Source organism: Pongo pygmaeus, chromosome 15 (assembly GCF_028885625.2).
Source record: "Pongo pygmaeus isolate AG05252 chromosome 15, NHGRI_mPonPyg2-v2.0_pri, whole genome shotgun sequence".
In the NCBI taxonomy this organism is placed as follows: Eukaryota; Metazoa; Chordata; class Mammalia; order Primates; family Hominidae; genus Pongo; species Pongo pygmaeus.
In genome coordinates, this window is record NC_072388.2 from 67,976,147 (window position 1) to 68,000,495 (window position 24,349).

Below are 24,349 nucleotides of genomic sequence, written 5' to 3' on the forward strand. Positions count from 1 at the left end.
CAGGTGTGAAATAGGAGGAGATTGGAAATAAGGGACATAAAGGAGTTCTATGAAGTCTGAAGAAAGGTTTTTAGGAGGAAAAAAAAATCTAAGCATCATTTATGTCAGATAAGGCTATGTCTGAGGGATATAGTTTAATCTGGTTTATAATTTTTATTTTTAAATTTCCTTTGGTCACAGCTTATGTTAGAAGAGAAATGTTGTCCTCTACTGCTAAAGATCTGTCCCTCAGGGCACAGCATGCCAAAGGTCAACAGAGCCAGCAATAGCAGTACATTCATGAGAAGGATATACTCGCCTGCTTCTGGATCTGCAGGAATTCTCCACATGTACAGGTTGAAGTCATCAGAGCCTGAAAGGATATACTGTTGGAACAAAAAATATACAGATAACATTATATATTATAATATAGAATAAATACAATATATAATATAACAATAAACATATTAATTTTTTTTTTGAGATGGAGTCTTGCTCTGTTGTCCAGGCTGGAATACAGTGGTGCAATCTCAGCTCACTGCAACCTCCGACTCCTGGGCTCAAGTGATTCTCCTGCCTCAACCTCCCAAGTCGCTGGGCCTACAGGCACACGCCACCACACCCACCTAATTTTTTGTATTTTTCAGTAAAGATGGGGTTTCACCACGTTGGCCAGGCTCGTCTCAAACTCCTGAACTCAGGTGATCCGCTGGCCTTGGCCTCCCAAAGTGCTGGGATTACAGGTGTGAGTCACCACAACCGGCCTAAACATACTGATTTTTAATATATCTATCTGTACAGAGATTTCCTTTAAATAAACAAGACAAATGGGCATATATTTATAAGGCACCACACAGCAAACATCCTATTAAAAATACCTGCAAATCAAAAGGCATGTTAGCTAAAACTCAGCAACAACAACAACAAAAAATGACCTAATTCAAAAAGGGGCAAATTAGACAGCTCTCCAAAGAAATATACAAATGGCTAGTAAGTACATGAAAAGATGCTCAACATCACTAATAATTAGAAAAATGCAAATCAAAACCACAATGAAATACTATTTCACACCTATTAGGATGACTATTACCAAAAAAAAAAAAAAATGACAAGTATTGGCAAGGATGTGGAGAAAGTGGGAACCCTTGTGCATTGCTGGTGGGAATGACTAACGAAGGGTGCAGCTACTGTGTGAAAACAATATGGCAATTCTTCAACAAGTTAAACGTAGAACTACCATATGATGCAGCAATTACAATCCTAGGTATATATCCAAGAATTGAAAGCAGGGACTCTAAGAGATATCTGCATACCCATTTTCATAGCAGCATTATTCACAATAGCCAAAAGGTGGAAACAACCCAAGGGTCTACCGACAGATGAATGGATAAACAAAATGTGGTAATACATACAATGGAATATTATTCAGCCTTTAAAATTAAGGAAATTCTGACACATGCTACAACATGGATAAACCATGACATTATACTAAATGAAATAAGGCAGAAACAAAAAGACAGACATTGTATGACTCCATTTATATGAGGCACTTAGAGTAATAAAATTCACAGAAACAGCAAGTGGTTGCCAGGAGCTGAGAGGAGGGAGAATGAAGAGTTAGCGTTTGTTGGGGAGTTTCAGTCTGGGATGATGAAGAAGTTCTGAAGGTAGACAGTGGTGATGGCTGCACAGCAATGTGATTGTACTTAATGCCATGAACTGTGTATTTTTAAATGGTTAAAATGGTAAATCTCATGTTATGTATATTTTACCACAATTAAAAAAAATTTTAATACAGAATATAAAAACTAGGAACTTCCCAGAGATCTTTTATGTAAGGCCAAGTATCCTGAACTTCCTTACTGCCAGCTGATATCTTTGAGCAGGAAGCCATCACTAACATAGCCATGAATTAGTGCCTGGGCATAAGCAGTGGTCTTTTATGTGGCAGCTCCAAACTGCTTGATCTCAAAAAGGACACTGTGCCAGATCTACTCTAATGTGAACTCATAAAAGCATTGTCTAACATTGTCTAACAGCAACCAGAGAGTAATTTTGAGAGTTCATTTATTTCCAACAATTAACGTAAGTGTTTTACTTTAAGGTGAGGTCAGCATTACTTCTTCCTGTCTTTTGCCCCCATCTGCTCATTTCCCTGAAAAAGAAAGGCCTACTGTTTTCCTTTTGTGTGTGTGTATGTGACAGCGTCTTGCTGTGTTGCCCATGCTAGAGTGCAGTGGCACGATCATTACTCACTGCAGTCTCGACCTCCTGGGCTCAAGTGATCCTCCTGCCTCAGCCTCCCCAGGAGATGGATCACAGGCATGCACCACGACACATAGCTTATTTATTTATTTATTTATTTATTTATGAGACAGGGTCTTGCTCTGTCACCCAGGCTGGAGTGCAGTGGCACAATCATTGCTCACTGCAGCCTCGACCTCCTGGGCTCAAATGATCGTCTTGCCTTAGCCTCCCAAGTAGCTGGGACTACAGGCAGGCACCACCATACCCAGCTAATTTTTTATAGAGACAGGGGTCTCACTTCCATTGCCCAGGCTGGTCTCAAACTTCTGGGCTCAAGTGATCCTCCTGCCTCAGCCTCCCAATGTGTTGGGATTATAGGAATAGGCTACATGCCTAGCCAGGTCTAGAGTTTTCTAAAGAAAATGTCATACTTGAAAATGACATCGAATATCCCTAAAAAGTGTAAGTCCAACATACACACAACCTCCTGCCTAACATAAATTACTAAATACTGTGCAATCATTTAAAATCAATTTCCTAGCCTTCAAAACACTTGTAGGAACATGAAAAAAAAGGCAAAGACAGGTAGGTTTAAAGATGAAGAAAATGCTATCTATAGGGATTAGGTAATCAGGGCACAGTGGAAAAAGCAGTGGGCTCAGTTTCTTTATCTGCAAAATGAGAGAACTGGACTGGTGGCTCTGTGAGGCTCATTTAATTCTAAGATTCTATGATTACACTGTGAAGGAATGTTGGAGGCTGGATTAGACCTGAAAAGTCCCTAAGCTGCCAGCCCAAGTGATTTGATAAGTCACTCCACAAACATGCTCAAGACAAGGAAACTCATAAGGCCAGTCTTGTTAAACTTTAATTTAAAAGTTTCCTAAACTACAACAACAACAAAGAAAAAACAACATGATTTTAAAAATGGGCCAAGGACTTGAACAGACATTTCTCCAAAGAAGTAGAACATGGCCATATACAAATGGCCAATAAGCACATGAAAAGATGTTCAACATCACTGATCATTAGGGAAATGCAAATCAAAACAATGAGATACCACCTCATACCCATTAGAATGGTTACTATGAAAAATAAAACAAAGACCCAGAAAATAGTTCCCCCCAAAATTAAAGATAGAATTATCATATGATCCAGCAATTCCAATTCTGGGTATATATCCAAAAGTACTGAAAACAAGATTAGAGATACTTGCAACCTATGTTCATAACAGCACTGTTTATAATGGCCAAGAGGTGGAATCAATCCCCTATGTGTCCATCAACATCATTCAGCCTTAACAAGGAAGGAAATTCTGACACATGCTACAACAAGGATCAACTCTGAGGACATCACATCATGCTAACTGAAATAAGCCAGTCACAAAAAGACAAATACTGTATGATCCTACTAGAGTAGTCACGAAAATTCAGACACAAAGTAGAATGGTGGTTGCCAGGGCCTAGTGGGAGGGGAAATGGGGAGTTGATGTTTAGTGGGCACAGAGTTTCAGTTTGAGACGAAGAAGAAGTTCTAGAGATGGATGGTGGTGATGGTTACACAACAATGTAAATGTACATATATATTTAATGTACACTGTTTTTTTTTTGAGACAGAGTTTCTGCCGCCCAGGTTGGAGTGCAGTGGTGCAATCTCGGCTCACTGCAACCTCCACCTCCGGGACTCAGGCAATTTTCACGCCTCAGCCTCCCCAGCAGCTGGGACTACAGGTGGGCATCACCATTTCCTGTTACCTGTTACACGTTTAAAAGAGGCTATGAACTTCATGTGGAATTCCTGCTACCCTGCCCCCCATACCACTGCAAACTAAACAAACAAAAAATAATATTTAAAAAGAGTGAGCCCAGTGGGCTTATCAGGGGTTTTACTATTTCATCGTGAAGCATCAGTGCTTTCCTATTTGTTCGGCTGTTCATCAGGGCAAAGCCATGAGAAGGGAAAACGGGATTCCCAGACAGAATGCTGACTCAGAAGACTGCCTTAGAAGGAAGAAAACTCTCCCAGAGTTAAGGCCTGTTGGGTTTAATATGACAGCTCCTAAAATACGCAGAAAATGCATAGAATGTACAGGCTTCCTCTTAGGGATAAAGGCAACTCCTGACCTCTCTTCCTCTTGGAACTGTTCTTCCACCCACCACAAAAGAACAGCTCAGGATGATTTTTAGGGAGGGCGTCTTGCCTCGCTGCCGTCTAGTGAGGGCATTTAAGTGTTCACACACTCTGGAATCACAACTCTGTCCTGCAGAATTCATTATGGCATTTCACGGTTGTCTGCTGGATGCCTTCTAGCATTAAAAGTTGGCTGCCTGGGGGTACTGCTGACTATAAGGACGGAAATAAAAGTGAGGTCATTCCTTTATTCATTAAACAAATATTTATTGAATGTCTAATATGTGTTAGGCATTGTTCCAGGGAAGGGAAGGCAGAGTTGATCAAAAGAGACCCTGTTCCTGTCCCATGAAGCTTACATGCTATTAATGGGAAGGGGAAAATATTATAGACATACATAATGTGGGTAAAGCAAAAAAAAGTTAAACAAAAAAATACATATATATATAATGTGTCCAGTGGTAACAAATATTACAGAGGAAAATTAAACAGCAGGTTAACGCATACAGGGAGTGCTGGGGGTTGGGGTGTTCGTTTCCGTTTTACAGAGGGTGGCCACAGAAGGCCTCTTTGATAAAATGGTATTTTGAATAGAGCCCTGAAGGAAATGAGGGAGCAAGTTATGCGGATATCTGGGAGAAGAGTATTCCAGGAGAGCAGACAGAGTTCTGGCTATTTTAAAATATAAAGTAGCTATTAAGAGCTCTTTTGTCTTTTTTTTTAAGCTTTGTGGAAATAAAGACTATTTCAAGTGAGCTGAGTACAGAGATACATTTACTATCATAAGAGCAGCTAGAAAGATTCCTGTCTTCTAAAGCTATGTTGAAAGGGTCATCCCCTCCTGGACTCGGACTGGTTGGGGCCACTGAGTGGGGCCCTGCTGATGGTTAGTGCTTAAGAGGACCACCAGGACACTGCAGGTCTAGGCGGGCCATCTTACAAATATTTGCTGTGGGATACAAGGAAATATAAGCAAGAAAACAAAGACCAAACAGTGCCAGTGGCACTGTTTCACTACCAAAGGAAACAAACCCAAAGTACTTCATTGTATTAAAACTTAAGAAACACAGTAATTATTTCAATTAACCAGAAAACTGAACTTCACCTCAAGTGGTGAAATTGGAGGCACAGGTTTTTCTCTCTGTCTTTTCTTTTTTTATCTTGATGATCTAATTTCAAATAGTACCTGCTCATTCTCATCCAGGAAATCTGGTGTTTGGGGTCTGAAGCTGACCTGGAGTAAAATGCTTCTGGCCTAGATAACAGAAAGGCTCAACAGCAGATACTCCTACAAAAATAGGCAAGCTACAGAAACATAGTAGAAAAATTGGTTACCCAAAATTCCTATGTTTCATATTTTTTATTCCCTTTTATGATGTATGACTTCACAACCAACATTCATATTTAATACACTACTGTGAAAAAAACTAAAAATTACTATTCAACTTTAGAAAGGCAAAAACTAAATAAGGTGATATGAAGTTTGTGGCCAAATGGGGACATGAATATGAAAAATTCATTGCCTTCTCTAAGTTATTTTTTTTTAACGTCATTCTAAACATGACGAGGGGGAAACCACAAATTAAAAACTCACTTCATGTTCTGCTTTTGTACTAAAAAAAGGCAATAACAAATGTAAGAGCAAAAAATATATAATAAGATTTAAAAGAATATAAGAAAAAAATGAAAAACAAAAAAATGAAACTCACTTCGCACAGCCTTTTTTTATCTTATACTCTATTGAGAAGAACAGGGCGGGGCTCCAAGAGGAAGAAAGAATGTTTTAAATACTTCATTATCTAGGCAATAAAGTCCCCATTTCCCAAAACACCCTGAGTTGAGGGGGAGGTAGGAGATCCATAGACTACAATTAGATCAGAGTGGAAGATATATTTAATTTTTGTTTGGTTTTGTGGGAAATTTCAATGCTAAAATGAACATGAGTTGTGTGGATACACATTATCCATAATCTTTCCCAGCTGGCCACAAAGGTTAAAAGTTGGCCACATTCTGATTCACCTCACTTTTCATTCATTCTGTGGTCCAAGAGGGCAAGCTATTTACTGATCTGAATGTTTACTGATCTAGACATTTTAAGTAGGGTTAACCTGAGGTCAGCACATGGTGGTGTTTCATCCAATCCACTGTCAGTGTGGAGATACTAATTTGCTCGAGCATAGGAAGAGATCAACAACTCTTTCAATAGATTTCAGGAAGGAACCACCATCATGACCACCACCAAGAACAACATTGAAAAGATTACTGACTGGTATTTGTCACTGTCTCACTGACCCAAATGTCCTCTGTCAATCCATTGACCTTTATAGAAAATGTGTGTGTGTGTATTTGTGTGTATATGTGTGTTTGTGGTGCATGCTTACACAGGATTTGATCTTCTCCAACATCTGTTAATGAAGAAGGAAACATATCAATCAGTTACTATTCACTGAGTACTGATCAACTTACCCAGTTCTCTCCAAAGGCTCCTTCCATAGTAATTGATTAATGATTCTCCAGTAAATGGCATGCCTGTCTAATTAGCTGTATTGACTAGGACAGAAAAACCAGATGGCTCGCTAGCCTGATCAGTTAACAGCAGAGAGACTGCTATTTAAATTTAAATCAAACACAGCTCTTATTTTCCCCTGACCTTCTGTCAGAAGGGGAAAAACAATGTGATTGGAAACTTTGTGATATGCTCTCTAGATGACTATTTCCAGAAAAAGGTTTGCTAATTGGCATGTAATACACCTTTGATCATACTATTTATAACCAGTGCTTGCCACAAATACCAACCAAAGCAATCAGAGCAAATTTTCTTTGGAAATGGGCAAAGCCGTAGATTTATTTTATTTGTGGTAAGAGAAATTTCATTGCCTCCCAATAAAAGCATACAAATATGCATACTCATAAGATTAACACTATTTTTGCAAGTGAAGTTACATTATTCTTGCTTCTTTGAGCCATTTGCCATTTCAGCTCCATTAGGCTTCTGGAATCTTTCAGTTTATTAAAATAACTAACCTTCATGGGTTCTGTGCAGAAAAAATTCTATTAATAAAGGAATATTCCATAAAGGCAGCCAATAACAGTCAAATAATCAGCAGAAAAGGAAAAAAGTGCTGTAAATTACCAACAGCTGGTTATAACAAAGTGGCCAGCGTTACTTAAAGATGAATCTTTATTTAGCAAACCATTTTGGAAACCTGAGCAAGATGAGGGGCCATTAACAATTAGCCCCCCTCCATGGGCTTCAGTTTTTGTATGTGAGGACTGGGGAGTGAGGAGATGATAGCACTCACTTCAGTCCATATATGAGTATTTATATTCTTCATTCAAGCAAAGGTGTTCCAGCATTCTGAGGAAGTAACATTATTTTTTCTCCAAAGCCACCTCAAAAAGAGGCAAAGCTCTTCTACTAAAAGTAAAATTTCTAAGGAGGAGGATGAGACAGGTTATACTCTGTTCCCCTTCATTAACATCTACCAGGGATTTCCTAGTGGGGCCCAGACTCTTAGCCAGGAGCCATGCATTAAAGAACTGCCATGTCCTGTCACCAGATCACATCAATTCCACTTGTTCCTAAGCAGAATCCAGGTCACCTTGTGTTCCTTTACAGCTGAACGATTATAAACCAGACCATACCTAGCAGGCCTCACATACTCGAAAACCTTTTAAGCTTTTAAGTTCTAAAATTGCATCAGTAAACAGACTAAAAGACAACATAATCCAAAGGTAAAATCTTAATCCAGGATTGGTAATACCTGAGCCTCTAGGTCTCAAGAGTTCCATAAACACTTTATTATTATATGGAAAACAATGTAGATGTGTACATTTTTCTGAGATGACTGTTTCTAGCTTTTAGAGCTTCAAAAACATCCAGGATTCAAAAAGAGTTATAAATGGCTGATTTAATAAAGTTATATTCCGGAACTGAGTAGCTGTACTGTGTGGCACCGTGGTCTAGACACTACTTGGACAGGATGTCTCACCTGCTGATGAAACTCCTACACAAGAAGATCAAGAAGTGGAACCTCAAATTGTGGCAGCGGAACCTAAAGTTGCAGGGGGCCTCAAATCTGATCCTGTCCGAAACTCAAAATAGAGATGTGTCTGAAGAAACAATGGGAGGTGGAAAGGTTAAAAAATCAAAACATTCTATGAATGTGAGCTTATCAGATGCTCAAAATGGAAACGTGTCTCAAGAAGCAGTGGAAAATATAAAAGTTAAAAAATCTCCCCAGAAATCCACTGTATTAACCAATGGAGATGCAGCAATGCAGTCTCCTAATTCAGAATCAAAAAAGAAAAAGAGAAAAATGGTGAATGATGCTGAGTCTGATACAAAAAAAGCAAAAACTGAAAACAAAAGGGAATCTGAAGAAGAAAGTGCCAAGACTCCTGAAGAAACAGAAAATAATGTTGAGAAGCCAGATGATGAAGATGACAGTGAGGTGCCCAGCCTGCCCCTGGGACTGACAGGAGCTTTTGAGGATATTTCATTTGCTTCTTATGTAATCTTGTCAATGAAAACACTCTGAAGGCAATAAAAGAAATGGGTTTTACAAACATGACTGAAATTCAGCATAAAAGTATCAGACCACCTTTGGAAGGCAGGGATCTTCTTGCAGCTACAAAAACCGTCAGTGGTAAAACCCTGGCTTTTCTCATCCCTGCAGTTGAACTCATTGTTAAGTTAAATTTCATGCCCAGGAATGGAACGGGCGTCCTTATTCTCTCACCTACTAGAGAACTAGCCATGCAAACTTTTGGTGTTCTTAAGGAGCTAATGTCTCACCACATGCATACCTATGGGTTAATAATGGGTGGCAGTAATAGATCTGCTGAAGCACAGAAACTTGCTAATGGGATCAACATCATTGTGGTCACACCAGGCTGTCTGCTGGACCATATGCAGAATATCCCACAGTTTATGTGTAAAAATCTGCAGTGTCTGGTTATCGATGAAGCTGATCGTATCTTGGATGTTGAGTTTGAAGAGGAATTAAAACAAATTATTAAACTTTTGCCAACACGTAGACAGACGATGCTCTTTTCTGCCATCCAAACTTGAAAAGTTGAAGGCCTGGCAAGGATTTCTCTGAAAAAGGAGCCACTGTATGTTGGTGTTGATGATGATAAAGCTAATGCAACAGTGGATGGTCTTGAGCAGGGGTATGTTGTTTGTCCTTCTGAAAAGAGATTCCTTCTACTCTTTACATTCCTTAAGAAGAACCAAAAAAAGAAGCTTATGGCCTTCTTTTCATCTTGTATGTCCGTGAAATACCACTATGAGTTGCTGAACTACATTGATTTGCCCGTCTTGGCCATTCATGGAAAGCAAAAGCAAAATAAGCATACAACCACATTCTTCCAGTTCTGCAATGCAGATTCAGGAACACTATTGTGTACAGATGTGGCAGCAAGAGAACTGGACATTACTGAAGTCGACTAGATTGTTCAGTATGACCCTCCGGATGACCCTAAGGAATAATATTCATCGTGTGGGCAGAACAGCCAGAGACCTAAATGGGAGAGGGCATGCCTTGCTCATTTTGCACCCAGAAGAATTGGGTTTTCTTCACTACTTGAAATGATCCAAGGTTCCATTAAGGGAATTTGACTTTTCCTGGTCTTAAATTTCTGACATTCATTCTCAGCTTGAGAAATTGATTCAAAAGAACTACTTTTTTCATAAGTCAGCTCAGGAAGCATATAAATCATACATACAAGCCTACGATTCCCATTCTCTGAAACAGATCTTTAATGTTTAATAACTTAAATTTGCCTCAAGTTGCTGTCATTGGTTTCAAGGTGCCTCCCTTTGTTGATCTGAACGTCAACAGCAATGAAGGCAAGCAGAAAAAGCGAGTAGGCAGTGGTGAATTTGGCTACCAGAAAACCAAGAAAGTTGAGAAGTCCAAAATCTTTAAACATATTAGCAAGCAAACATCCAACAGCAGGCAGTTCTCTCACTGAAGACATGCCTTTCTTTCATCTTGAATAACTTTGTCCTAAAATGATTCTTTTCCTCCCTTGATTTAACAGGATTTTTGTAGCCTTTAGAATTTGGACTTATCTAACAAGAGTATAAATTGAATTCGGTTGCAAGCACTGAACACTGTTACTTCTATCAAGTCTCTCTTTTATTTTTGGGATATAAAACAGGGTTTAATTTTCTTGGTTGCCCAAGGGCAGAGTAAGGAATATCTGATCTTTCTTGTGATGATATAATATTTTAATTTTAAATATCCCTCCCACATACACACAAATGTATGTTACTGTTTTAATTATTTTTGTACCTTTAAAAAAAAAGTTATATTCCCTCTACCTTCTCTTCACAAAACAGAAAGTCTGCCCCCTTCCTCAAAAAAAAACATTCACGCTCTAAAAAAGACATACAAGGAATTCCTCTGCTACAACATTCTGTGTTCAGTTCTTCCTCACCAGACCATATCATTGCTTGATCTCTATAACACAGTGGGCAGCATGCCTATGAGCAAGAAGGTACAGTCATAAACAAGAAACTGAGTCTAGTCCTGGTTTTGCTAACAATTCGATTTGCTGTTTCACACTACTGTTGGCCTCAGTTTCACGTGAGGATAAAACCTGTCCAATTGCACCCAAAGGTTGCTGGGAGCATTAAAATATAATAGTGGGCTGGGCATTGTGGTTCATGCCTGTAATCCCAGCACTTTGGGAGGCTGAGGCGGGTGGATCACTTGAGGTCAGGAGTTCGAGACCAGCCTGGCCAACATGGCAAAACCCTGTCTCTACTAAAAACACAAAAAATTAGCCGGGCGTGGTGGCGCGTGCCTATAATTCCAGCTACTCCGGAGGCTGAGGCACGAGAATTGCTTGAACCTGCGAGGCGCAGGTTGCAGTGAGCCTAGATGGAGCCACTGCACTCCGGCCTGGGTGACAGAGCAAGACTCCGTCTAAAAACAAACAAACAAACAACGACAGCAAAAAAACATAATAGTGGACATGAAAGTGCTTTACAAGTTAAAGGGCTAAAAATATGTAAGATATAAATGGCAAGGAGATGAAAAAAAAAAGAGTAGCCTAAAATCACAACAAATCAAAGGATGGAAACCAACGGTTGAATTTCCCCCATTAAAAGTATATCTTTATCTCAGATAAAGGAGAACATATGGCATGCCAGGCCCCAAAGTGGGCTTAATCAGAGGTGCATGGAGTTATTTAAAAAAAAAAAAAAAAAAGCAAAGTTATAACTTTAGAGGGCCTCTCTGGCCTAGAGAGTACTTACTGGTGCATTCCACACCTCGGCTATACCCATATAGTATCAACACAGAGAGGTTGAGTGGTGATGTAATGTCTGAGGGAGGCCATTTATCCAAGGCCGTTTTGTTGGATTCATAGGGTGCAAGTCAGCTCTTTCCTCCAGGGAATGGGACAGGATGATTTTATGATCACAATTTTTGGGGCCTTGCCATCTATCAAGTTCAAAAAACCAGTATAAGAGATCTCAGTGCTCAGGAACTCCAGTGCTCAGCCTTTTCAAGAAAATCTTATACTTTCTCCTTTTGTGTACATCCTACTTTCAGCAAGATGTAGGGACTATTAGACCAGGCATCATATGAGACTAAAGCAAGAAATACTTTAAATGATTAGACTATCCAGTTCCAGGCAAACATGCTTGCTAGACTGAAAGACTTGCTTACCAGAAGCCTGAGCCATTCTATTGGACTCACAATCTAGGACAAGAGCCATTTAAGGAATTGTGAAAGAGAAGGAACAAGAGCCAAGTGCTGTCTTATATGTGCATGCCAGAAAAGCCAGCAGGTAGAATACTGGCATTCTTTTTTAACCCTATTAAGAGACTGGCTCACTGAGTATGTAGCGAAGTGTGTGAAGCTTAGAAGACAGAATGTACCCAGTCAGGCCTCAAGGAGAAAATAAAACAAAAATCTAAGTAGGAAGTGAAAGCAAGAAGAACCTTTGGGCTCAGGCAGCCTCCAAGAAAAGGAATGCTGTTTTACTGCCCGAGTCCGCACTATATTGCAAGACTAGAAGGTAGGCTTGCTTTAAAAAAAAAAAAAAAAGGAAAAAAGTGTAAGCCTTTAGTTAAGGCTAATTGCTTCTGTTGATACCCAGCCAACCTGATGTCACTTTTGTCACCTGATCTGATGCTAGAAGTTATCAAACTTGAATAATTATAATACACTAGAAAGAAACAAACTATGTATTTGTAGCCAAAAGTGGGGAAGACAGATTGTATACAGGGCTTTGAGTGCAAATCTCAAAGAGCGTACCATCTGGCAATGTTATGTGAATGTATCTATCACAGCATCAGGCATACAGTAAATGCTCAGTAAATATATGCTCTCTTATTTTAAAAGATAGAGCGAGGAAAAAGACATGAAGTTAGGAAGCCTTCAGTAGGAAGCAAGAAAAAGGAACTTGTCTCCATGAGTTAGTGACAGACCATGGCACTAAACATGAGAAAAAACATCTTGCTGAATGAAGCACAGAGGTTTCAAACTGGTGGATCTAGAGCAGCATAGGTGTGGTGCACAGATTTGTTTCATCTATACAATAAAGTATGAATTTGTTGTAATATTTTAAAACCAAGAGACCTTACATAAAAATCTTCATTTCTGTCCTCTCTTGAAAAAAATCGGAGGCCCTGACAATAACGGGCTAAAGCTGTATAGAAGCTGACCCATTTAGATGGGATGTGGGCTCTCCACAATCCCCACCACTCCTTAATGTTTACTCCCAGCCCAATCCACTTATTTTTGCTGCCTGTCTTGCTCCTGTCCGCAACAAGTTGTGATCATTTGTACAGTGAAAAGGGGTCTCTATTGAGAGCGCAAAAATCTGGGTTCTAGCCCTGGTTTGCCTACAAACTTGTATGTGTTGTGACTTGTGACCTCTCTGAGACTCAGTTTACTCAACTGTAAAAGAAAAGATTTGTATAAAATGATCTCTAATAGCTCTATAATTAGAATTCATCCACAGTGGTGGCAATGAGCATGAGGGAGACACAAAGGAGGCTCAGATATTTCACACTTTATTCCCCAAGTATAATTTCTTGAAATGTTAATTTTATCTTGAGGCTAATGAATTACCTAGTGAACCTAGGATAGTTTAAAAAGAAGTACACGTACTCTGAACAATACCTGGGTCCATCTGTACGGACTGAATAATCTCATAATTAAAAGCCAGATGACTGTCTCAGATAAATAGGATCTCTTACTGCTTTTCTTATCCATGTTCATTCCTATTATGGAAATTCTCAGATTCCTGTCTGGGATGGTTACCCAGTCTATGACTAAATGAAGAGTTCCAGAACACAGAGCCTCAGGCTGTGGGTGTTCTCAGAGCATACAGGAATGAGGTCAAATATAAAGCCCAATATAAGGAAAAGGCAGGCTTTGGAAACTAAAAGCAGAAAAAAAGATTCTGTCTAACTCATCAAAGAATATACATGTCAGTCCTGCAGGTCACACTGTAACTGTGACAATTGCTGCCTTATCCTTGAGTATGGAAAGTCAGAGCCTATAAATCACCTTTGAGACTTGTTCTAGGACTGGGACAGTAAGTCTGACCTCTTGTGCAACACTTAAAAAAAACTATAAGTTCAGGAGATTAGTTCCACTATAAATCCATTATTTAATTCATCCTCCTAATTGGATGAATTATTTAATTCATCCATCCTTCCAGGCCTCTGCAAGTTGAACAGGAAAAATCATACTTATCAATCCTGATTTACACTTAGAGAAGACTTAGGCCCCCAAAGCTAAATACCACACACTGATCAAAGTACTCAAGATTTACTTCAACAAATTTATTGTGTTCTCACTGTGTGCCAGGATTTGGAGACAAGACAATGATGAATTAGCTACATTTCTTAGTCCCTAAGGAGTCAACAAAAAAGCCAGACATAAATCTCTGTATTTTATATACCTCTAACTATTTCGGGAATATGAACAGACTTTTAAGACTTTAACTCTGTTAACTGACCCAAAGTTAGATTCAATGACTTTGTATCTTCTTTCAAGGAAAACCACTTACCCCAGCCAAAAAGAAGTCTTGTCTGTCAGAGAGAATAAAATACCTATAAAACTCTTCCCATAGGACAAGTCACAAATAATAAATTAGTCAAATCTAAACAGAGAAAAATCAAAAGCCATTCAATACTTCTATAATTATATATAAACCGAAAGTCAGAAACAGTAATATCTTTGATGTATATACCTAGAACTATCACAAAATACCTTCTGTGGCTCTGCCTATGACAACACCTGCCCCAATGCATCTGAGCAAAATGGGTAATTATAATCCAGATCACAGGTTCTCAACCAGGGGCAATCTTCCCCCCAGGGGACAATGTCTGGAGACATTTTTGGTTGCCTGGAGGATAACTTAGAATGATATTACCGGCATCTAGTAGGGAGAGGCTAGGGATACTGCTAACCATCTTATAATGCATAGGACAGCCCCACACAACAAAGAACTATCTAGCCAAAATGTTAACAATGATAAGGATGGGAAACCATGGTCTAGGTGCTTACATGTTGGCTAGAGGTCTTTGTTCTGGGTCGTCTAAGGTCCATGAAGATAGGCTTTGTTGCTAAATACAACCTTTCCCTCAGCCTCTGGTTTCTGGAAATAAAGCCTAATAAACTATTAATATCACCTTCACTGCATGCTCTATTATTCAACAAAACAAGAATTACATGCCTAAGAAGTTGATAAAAGATGGGAAATCAACAAAAGCAAGGAAAGAAGGAAAAAAGGAAGAGAGGGAGAGACTTGATTGTCATTTCCACAGCCAAAGCTAAATCAACCATTCTGCATATCTGTTCTATTGAGAGTCTGATCGCCTCTAGAAACTGTTTCTTCCCACCCAAGAAACAAATTCCCTGCAGTGCCATATAGGCATATACAAATTAAGTCATTCAGGTACTGTGGCCACCCCAAGGAGACATCACTGAGGCCACCTAGTGGTCTCCAGTATGGATCTCAGCTAAGTAGGCCCTAAGACTCCAACATGAGTATAAATTCTGAATTTTGATATATAGTCTGTATTTATAAGAGGGGAAATCTCTAGTTCAGAAAACTTAAAAGAACATTCTCATCTATCTACACGCAAGACAATTCAACAGGCATTTATTCCGCTCCTATTACATTTACTAATCCTTAAACTATGACATTAGGAAGCCTCTAGCAACCCCCATCTAGGGAGAAAAATTCTAGCTTTTACTTCAAAAAGCAAGGTCTTGCCAGTTTCTCACAGAAATTTTTCTTTTATGCCGCTTTTATATTTCTTTTGTGCCAAAAATAACTCTAAAGAGGTGGGGTACAGCATATAAGAATTGTAAGTCAAAATTTGACATAGTTGACCCAAAGATAAGAACACTAAACATTAGCAACAGACTAAGGTTTTTCTTTTTCCCAATCTATATGTGAAGTAGTAATAAGATTTGTTGTGCTTGAGAATAAAAAATTCTATTTGTTTATTTGATCAATCTTTCCTTAGATTTGTCTTTCTTCTGATTTGTCTTTCCTCGGCTTGGTTACCCAGACCAGCCCAACTGGTCACTGACACTTCAGAACTTCTATGGCTAAGACAGAAAGGTGCAAGAAGGCCAAGTATATTCTTAAACTGCCAGCTTTAAGTCAACATCAGCATCTCCATTCCTAGTGAGACTGAGAAAAGGCTGGAAACTCACAGCTTGGGCTCTCCATTTCCAGTTGTGATGCTGGCAGTAAAAAGAAAAAGAGTCAGCATCTGGCTCCCTCTCAAACAAAGCTGCTTACCCCATTTCATCCAAGAAAAAGATGCCATCCCAAGAGGCCATTCAAGATACATGTCTCTTGGATGGTACTTAGGGTGTTTCATTCATCATTGTGTTTTATTGGTTTTTTTTTTTTTCAATGTCTCTCTCACCAGCAGGCTAATTTTCCATGGATTCCCTCTCCTTTCTTCTGAAATGGCACATTCTTAGAATCTTAAAATCTGTTCACAAACTTGGCAGAGCTAGGTGGCTCAGAACCATATTGTGGCCAGCCTTGGTTTATGGTGTGTGCCTTGTATATACCCACTGGCAGCCTTGACGAAAAAACTCACTATTATTAAGTCAGAACATCTCCAGGCACTCACTGTTTCCCCTTAATTGTTTCTACCTGACATAATGCTAATGAGAAATAAAGACCAGTATAGAAAGAACAATCAGAAAGAAAAGCATGAGTGTGAGATGCAGGAGGCAGACAGCACTTACCTGGTCACGATCTCCTGCAAAACAGCAGCTTTTCATGGTGCATGAGTTGAAGTAACCCTGATTGTCAAACTGAAACACAGGCAGGCGGGAATGGATGTCATAGAGCACAGGGGGCAGGCGTCGCCTCAGGGCCAGGAGCTGGGTCCCGTTGCTGTTGAATCGTACACTCATGGCACTTTGGAGGGACAGGTTTCCACCATAGCGCAGGAGAGAACTGGAAGGCACAAGGCACAGGAATCAGGCATGAGATAGGCTAGACAAGAGTCTGAAAAACACATGTCTTCCTAGGACCTCCTGTCAAGCTTGTATAGCTGAACTTCAGCAAAAGGATATTTCTGTGCAGTGGCTAGAATAATGAGGGTAGCAACGCTTCCTTGGTTACTTTAAAACAAGTTACTTCAATTGTCAGTTCTCTTTCTCAGTCTCTAAAAGATGAATTACCAGTAAAGTTACAAGAAAAGGATAACAAAAACATCTTGAAAGAAGAGACATATTAAAATAATGATTTTGTTTACCCAAGCTAACTGCACAACCAAAAACATACTCGTCAAGACCCTGAGAAGTGGGTTGTATCCACTCTAACTGGGTAGTCATGGACAGTGTTTAAGCAATATATTCATCCTTCATATTAGAGATACAAGAACCATCAGTAAAAACAATAGGCTGGGTGCAGTGGTTCCTGCCTTTAATCCCAGCACTTTGGGAGTCTGAGGCAGGAGGATCACTTGAGCCCAAGAGTTTGAGACCAGCCCTGGCAACATAATGAGACTTTGTCTCTACAAAAAAATAAAAAAATTAGCCAGGCATGGTGGCATGTGCCTGTAGTCCCAGCTGCTCAAGAGACTGAGGAGGGAGCGCCACTTGAGCCTAGGGGGTTGAAGCTGCAGTGAGCCATGGTCACGCCACTGCACTCCAGCCTGGGTGAGAGAACAAGACTCCATGTAAAAAAAATGAACAATAGAAACTTGTTTATAATGGATAATTTGTCAATCATAATCATTTTATTACTTAATTTTGAATTTTTAATCTGTTCACAAATAATTTTTATATTCTATGTAGCATGATTAGATAATAAGTATTAAAGATAATTCTTAAATTTAAATGCAGAGCAAGTAGCGCAACAATTAGAAAAGGAAAATGACTTGTTTTCCTTTATAATTCCCCACAAGTTTATATGTAGCTTTAAAATATACTTTGGTTAATACATAGAACTTCATTTATCTAGTTTCACTAAAGAGTACTATGTTCTGGTTCACCTAATATTCTTCTGCAGTTTCGTAAGATTCACATTTTTAAAAAAGTTTCACACAGTATGGTTCTAAATAATTTCTTCTGATGACTCAGAAGGTACTTTCAATATTATAGTGAACCAGGATGGCCATGAACATTAACAAGTATATACAGTACTAATTTTTAAAGGTTGTTGGGGGTGGTAAGTGTGATCTTTCAGGCAGTAAGGATCACTATTTTATTACAGAGGGATGACTGCTCATAGTCCATGTCAAAACCAAGTTTTATTTTGTATGTTGGGTTAATTTTTGGAGCACTGAATTATTGGCAGGAAAGTGAAGTATATATGTTGGGGACACTGTAGAAACAAGTGCCACATCAGAACTCACTCTGTCTCATGCAGACATTATTGTCATGGATAGGTAGTGACCCCAGTAGTTTTAGAGAAAAAAAGTTTATAAATTCTGGAGAATCACAGACCTGAAAAGGGCCTCAAGACGCCTATATTAGAGCCTAACAGATTTATTTGAAACATTTTAAAGAAGTTTTAATTGCATTGTACCAAGTGAAAAAAGAGCTATATATTACCAGAAGAGAGTTAATATTGAATGAAGATAACACATTTTCTTTTTTTGCCAAGAGAATGGTGGGGAAAATTAAGTGGACAAGAAAAGAGCTATCCTATCCTATGGGAAGGGAAGCCCTGAAACCACAGTACAAAGGCAGCTGCCAACCTAGCTTGGTCACAAAAATAGCCTGTACCAACACCAGCCCCAGTCAGTTCTGTGTCCCCCAAAGCAGTCTTCTCACCAAAGGAAGGAATGCTCTGGTAGTGCAGCTATATGTGGAAACAAGCCTTGGGCAAAACAACCTGTAATCCTTTTAGGACTGGAATGAAAGGAAAGAGGGAAGACTTAGAAAACCCTCCCTAGAATTCCAGACATCAAGGAGGGGCCTGGTATCCCTGCAGGCCCCAAGTAGTAATCCCTGGAGAGAAATTCCCTTATAATGGTCCTAAATACAGGCCACACTCTCTCGCATACAGAAAATGAATGACAGGACTGTTAGAGACCAGGCATTTCCTTTACAGGGTGCCCCGGCTGCGACAGGCATGTGGTGTTATCTAAACACTGAACTCAAAAACAATGAGAGGCTTTCAATCCAAGATCAGTATGGAGTGCACAAATAAACCAGCATTTGTAGGACTGACTAGGAGTTGGGGGTTGGAAACAAGAGTCAACAGAAAGAGACTTGGCCAGCCTCACCAGCCATAGCAGCAGGGGTTTGCAGCAGCTCAGGCATCCTTGAGAGGAAAGCTAGAGCCTCTGGCAAACACCCTTTCCATCTGTTAACAGGAACTTCCTCTGCCCATTCTAGTCAGGCCTGTAGAGGAGTCTGCCCAGGACAGGCATGTGGGCCATCCCAACCCCACCCAAGCTCCCTGACCCACCATCTGCAGTCTGTTTACACTATAGGAATTTGGTTGTGGGCTCCAGGATAGTAACTAACTTTTCTCTTGCCCATGCTTCTGGGCAGGGAACTCTGACCTCTCACACAAAGAAAGTACAAAGGAATCTCGCTCCTAGAATGCTTAGGGGTGCTATTTAAAGAGCAGCAGCCACCAACACTGAAAACTTCATGTTTTGTCACAAAATTCCATTCCTTCCAGAGGGATGGAATGACACCTGAAATCCAGAAAGTAAGTTACATTAACTATAATTTATCAGCAGGGGTCTACAGCTGGCCACTCCTGGTGAGAATGATAAGGATGATCTGGTTTGCCAGGAAGACAAAGCTTGGAAGCAGTTTGCCCTCATAGTCAAGATACAAAGATAATGTCAAAGATTCTGGCTTCAAGTGTAAGATACATTAAAAAATGTAGATTCTCAGGATTCCCACCCCCTGCCCCCCACAATATTCTAATTCAATCTGGGAAGTGGGCCCAGGTATCTGAATTTAACCAGCAACACCAGTTAATTGTGATACAGATGACTTTCAGACCCCACTGTGAGAAACATGATTCCATTTTGGAATTTCTGGGGCTGGAGGTGGAGAGAAAACAAGGCAGAGAAAAGAGAAATTATCAAAGTCAATGAAAAGCTAACCATACAATATGGCAGTTTTTATGGTCTCATGTCTGTTCGCAGAAGGATCTCCAATTCCTCTTCAGATCAGAGTTATATTCCTGTCCTCAACGCATTCCTTGAAGAAGAAATTTCTCATTTCCTCTTGAAGAAATAGGGGTGCCTCTATACAAACAAGAATGCCTCAATCCTGACTTGTTTTCTGGACACTTACCTTGATAATGAAAATGCCACTGTCTCTATTCCTTCAGAGAAGTGGCTACCAATACGTTCAAATGAGATGAGCAATATATTGAAAGAACTAGCAAAACATGTTAACAATGAGTTCAAATAAAAATATCTTTATAAGAAAAATTAATGAAATACATCTACCCCAACCTATCTTCATCCAAGGATTTGCTATAAAACACAACAAGAACAGGTAGGAGGTGATCCAAGGTGATCCAAAAGACCTAGGACGAAAAGCAAGAACACCTCAGAATATCAGGAAAACATTCCTCACAAGTGTGGTCTCCTGTGGGGTTTATTTTGTTTTGTTTTGTTTTGTTTAAGTACACACACACACACACAAAAACCACTCAATTGGACTTCTTTATTGCTCTGGTGGGGTAAAAAGAACATTTAAAAAAGTACTTAGCCCAGGCTAAAGCCTGGGAACACAAGAGAAACAAGCCAAGGCTGTTTCCAGGGAAAGTGATTGAGAGTATCACTTCTAGCACAACATAGGGAATTGAAAAAGCTTCCAAGATCAGGTTCTGTGGACCTAGATTACTATAAATCCATGATTAACAAATCCATCTGATACACCTGGTGGTGCCAACAAGATTTTCCAAAGACCAATGGCATGAATTTCCTCATTGTTTCCATGTGAAAGTTCTATAAGACCGGTGGAATGCTTGGAGTCGAGGCACTACTATCCTAACTCACAGACATCAGAGCTGGTGTCGTATCCCAAGCAGAGAGGGAAAAGCAAGGTCCTTTCTATGGGAGAAAGTCTCTCCCCATCACAGTTTCTGATTTAAGGCAGGATGATCTATAAGGAATATGGGATGTTTTGTATTTCCTATAATACAACCCATAGAATATGACAAATCCTACAAGATACTAGAACTAGGTAAAAAGTCAGCAAGTTCAGGGAGTCACAGTCCACACTGGTCGCATTCAAGTATGTTTAGAGTCCCAATAATCCATTAACCATTTATTTTATGTGAGTTGGAAAGGGGATGAAGAACCTGGGCTTTCTCTTTTGTTTTCCTAATGCACTCCTCAGTCCCAAGACTGAAACCTCCAGAGGGAACCAGAACTGTCGGACAACCAGCCCAAGGAAGACACATTGAGATCTGTGAATGAACACATTTATTTTCCCCAGAACATGATTCACTGCCACATTTCTCTGGCTTGATATACAGATGAATTCAGTATACTTTTTGAATCTCCATAAATTTAAGTTTGACTGAAGTTGGCAGAAAGGCTTGACTAAATTTCTGTAAAGAAATCTTTATATAATCAAATGGCATATCCAGCCCTTTCATGAAGCACATATGGATGGCGGGCATTGCAGTGTTTCTAATCATTATCTTCCAGAACAGGAACATGCCCAGAGTGGATGTGTTCTAGAGCCCAGAACGCTTCAACTTTTTTGGCCCACAGGTTCCAAAAGCCCCACAGAACCAACCAAGATCTCAAAGCGAATTAAGAGACAGTATAATAACAGATTTATTATTCTGACTTTCCACAAAATAAGAGACTCAACATTTAGTCATTTGAGTTTATCAGATGGCCTGGCTTATTCAAAAACGCCCTCTACCCAAAAGCTGGTGAAATAACAATTTTTATAAACAGCCATTTAATCTTCACCTTACATAGTATCAGCCCTGACCTCACAGTGCATAAAACTGGGAAGAGTTCAATGAATAGTGGTTGGCAAGAAGGAAAAAAGCAAGGGGAAGGAGGGAGACTGAGATGGCAGTTGCTACAGCAACAGTAACAGTGCAGAAGGAGGGGGTGGGAGGATATGCAGGTAAACAGGCAGTCTCTGATGGCAAGACAAGAAGTTGGGGTGGATGCACTGAGTATTAGGTGACAAGGCCACAAAGCTAGAGGAATGCTGAAGAGGAAAGAAGAAAAGTCTGGAAAAAAATCCTAAGCAGAAGAGGGTCTGAAAACAAAAATCGTGATTTGGTACTTTCTAAAAAGAACTCTTATGCAAACAATTGAAAACAAGAGAAGAGAGAAAGGTCAAGGAAAGAATCCTTTCCTCCAACTGCTGACTGATGAGACACGATTACAGGAAAACAGCTTGTTTCATACAGGAGCCACTCATTAAGAACATGTCCAAAAACCAAAATCACCTCTAGTTGGCAATAATATGAATGCCTCAGAACAATAGCTTTAAAATTTTTTTATAGTAACCCTTCATAATAAGTACATTTTATACTGCATCCTCATATACCCACGTTAATTTAGCATAAATTCATTAAACAATAATTAGCACCTACTATATGCAATGCACTTTCTATTCTATATTTTTTATTTAAGAAATACTTGTGACCATCTAAACTGATTTCATCACCCACTGATTATTGTTATTATTATTATTATTTTTTTTTTGAGACAGGGTCTCACTTTGTCACCCAGGCTGGAGTGCAGTGGTGCAATCTTGGCTCACTGCAAGTTCCGCCTCCAGGTTCAAGCATCTCTCCTGCCTCAGCCTCCCCAGTAGCTGGGATTACAGGCAGGCACCACTATGCCTGGCTAATTTTTGTATTTTTAGTAAAGACAGGGTTTTGCCATGTTGACCAGGCTGGTCTTGAACTCTACTGACCTCAAGTGATCTGCCTGCCTCAGCCTCCCAAAGTGCTGGGATTTCAGGCATGAGCCACCACGCCCGGCCACCCACTGGATTATTGAAAGAGCTTCCTAGCTTGTCTCTGCTTTCATTTTTGGCCCATGCTTCAGTTTATCCTTAACAAAGCAGCCAGAGGAGATGCTGAACCATGAATCTAATCCTATCATTCCTTTGCTGAAAACCCTCCAGCGGCTCCCCATTTCAACTAGAGTAAAAACCAAATTCCTTACAATGCCAGCAAGGCCCTAGACAATACCCCCTACCCTCATCCTTTATGTCTGTGACCCCACCTCCTAGGACTCTCTTCTTACCTTATTCAACTTCAACCACATGGTGCCTCTTCACTGCTCCTAGAACGTGCCAGGCATGCTTCTGCTGCAGAGCCATAGTACTTACAGATCCTGCAGCCTAGAATGTTCCTCTCTAGGTCTGAGCATGGTTCATTCATTTAGTCTTTATTCAAATATCCTCCTCAATTAGGCCTTTCCTGACACCTTATGCAGAAATACAACTTCTCCAATGCTTCCTCCATGGCCCACTTCATTTTCCTCTACTGCATCAATCATCATCTTACATACCATATATTTTTACATATTTATTTTGTTTCTTATTTGTCTTTTCCCACTAGACGATTAGCTTTTATATCTTTTGTGTATCCCATGCTTAAACGGTGCCAGACAATAATAGGCATTTGATAATCAGCTGTTGAATGAACAATCTAATAGATCATAAGCAGCAGTTTGAAAAACACTGACTTGGCCGGGCGCGGCAGCTCACGCCTGTAATCCCAGCACTTTGGGAGGCCGAGACGGGCAGATCACGAGGTCAGGAGATCAAGACCATCCTTGCTAACATGGTGAAACTCCATCTCTACTAAAAATACAAAAAAAAAAAAAAAAATTAGCCGGGCGTAGTGGCAGGCACCTGTAGTCCCAGCTACTCAGGAGGCTAAGGCAGGAGAATGGCATGAACCCAGGAGGCGGAGCTTGTAGTGAGCCGAGATCACACCACTGCACTCCAGCCTGGCCGACTGAGCAAGACTCTGTCTCCAAAAAAAAAAAAAAAAAAAAAAAGAAGAAGAAAAGAAAAACACTGACTTAAAACATTTTTAAAACAAAACTAACAGGCCTGGTGCAGTGGCTCACGCCTGTAATCCCAGCACTTTGGGAGGCCAAGGTGGGCAGATCATGAGGTCAAGAGATCGAGACCATCCTGGCCAACATGGTGAAACCCGGTCTCTACTAAAAATTTAAAAAATTAGCTGGGCGTGGTGGTGCGCTCCTGTAGTATCAGCTACTTGGGAGGCTGAGGCAGAAGAATCGCTTGAACCTGGAAGGCGGAGGTTGCAGTGAGCTGAGATTGCACCACTGCACTCCAGCCTGGCAACAGAGTGGGACTCTGTCTCAAAACACACACATACACACACACACACACACAACTAACAAAGCAAAAACAGGCTCCATCGAGATTCACATGGCTCTTAACATTTGTCTACCCACGAAACCTGATCTCGAGGGGCAAGCAGCACAATAGCATAAAATCAGATAAACAACAGGAAGCTTGGAGAGCATCTGAGTCAA

General features: G+C 40.0%; 1 protein-coding gene and 1 pseudogene across 5 annotated transcripts in view; one reads left to right on the forward strand and one right to left on the reverse strand.

Annotated features, from left to right (window-relative positions):
* Window positions 1-24,349, reverse strand: part of DCAF5 (DDB1 and CUL4 associated factor 5) — a 103,228-nt gene that overhangs the window by 25,243 nt on the left and 53,636 nt on the right. For all 5 annotated transcript variants that reach the window (XM_054447411.2, XM_054447407.2, XM_054447408.2 and 2 more), the window contains exons 6-7: window positions 16,608-16,821; window positions 299-365 (exon numbers count right to left, since the gene is read on the reverse strand). In XM_054447411.2, the coding sequence (XP_054303386.2) occupies window positions 299-365; window positions 16,608-16,821 (281 nt within the window). The remainder of the gene's footprint in view (window positions 1-298; window positions 366-16,607; window positions 16,822-24,349) is intronic.
* LOC129012093 (ATP-dependent RNA helicase DDX18-like) lies at window positions 8,340-10,365 on the forward strand (annotated as a pseudogene).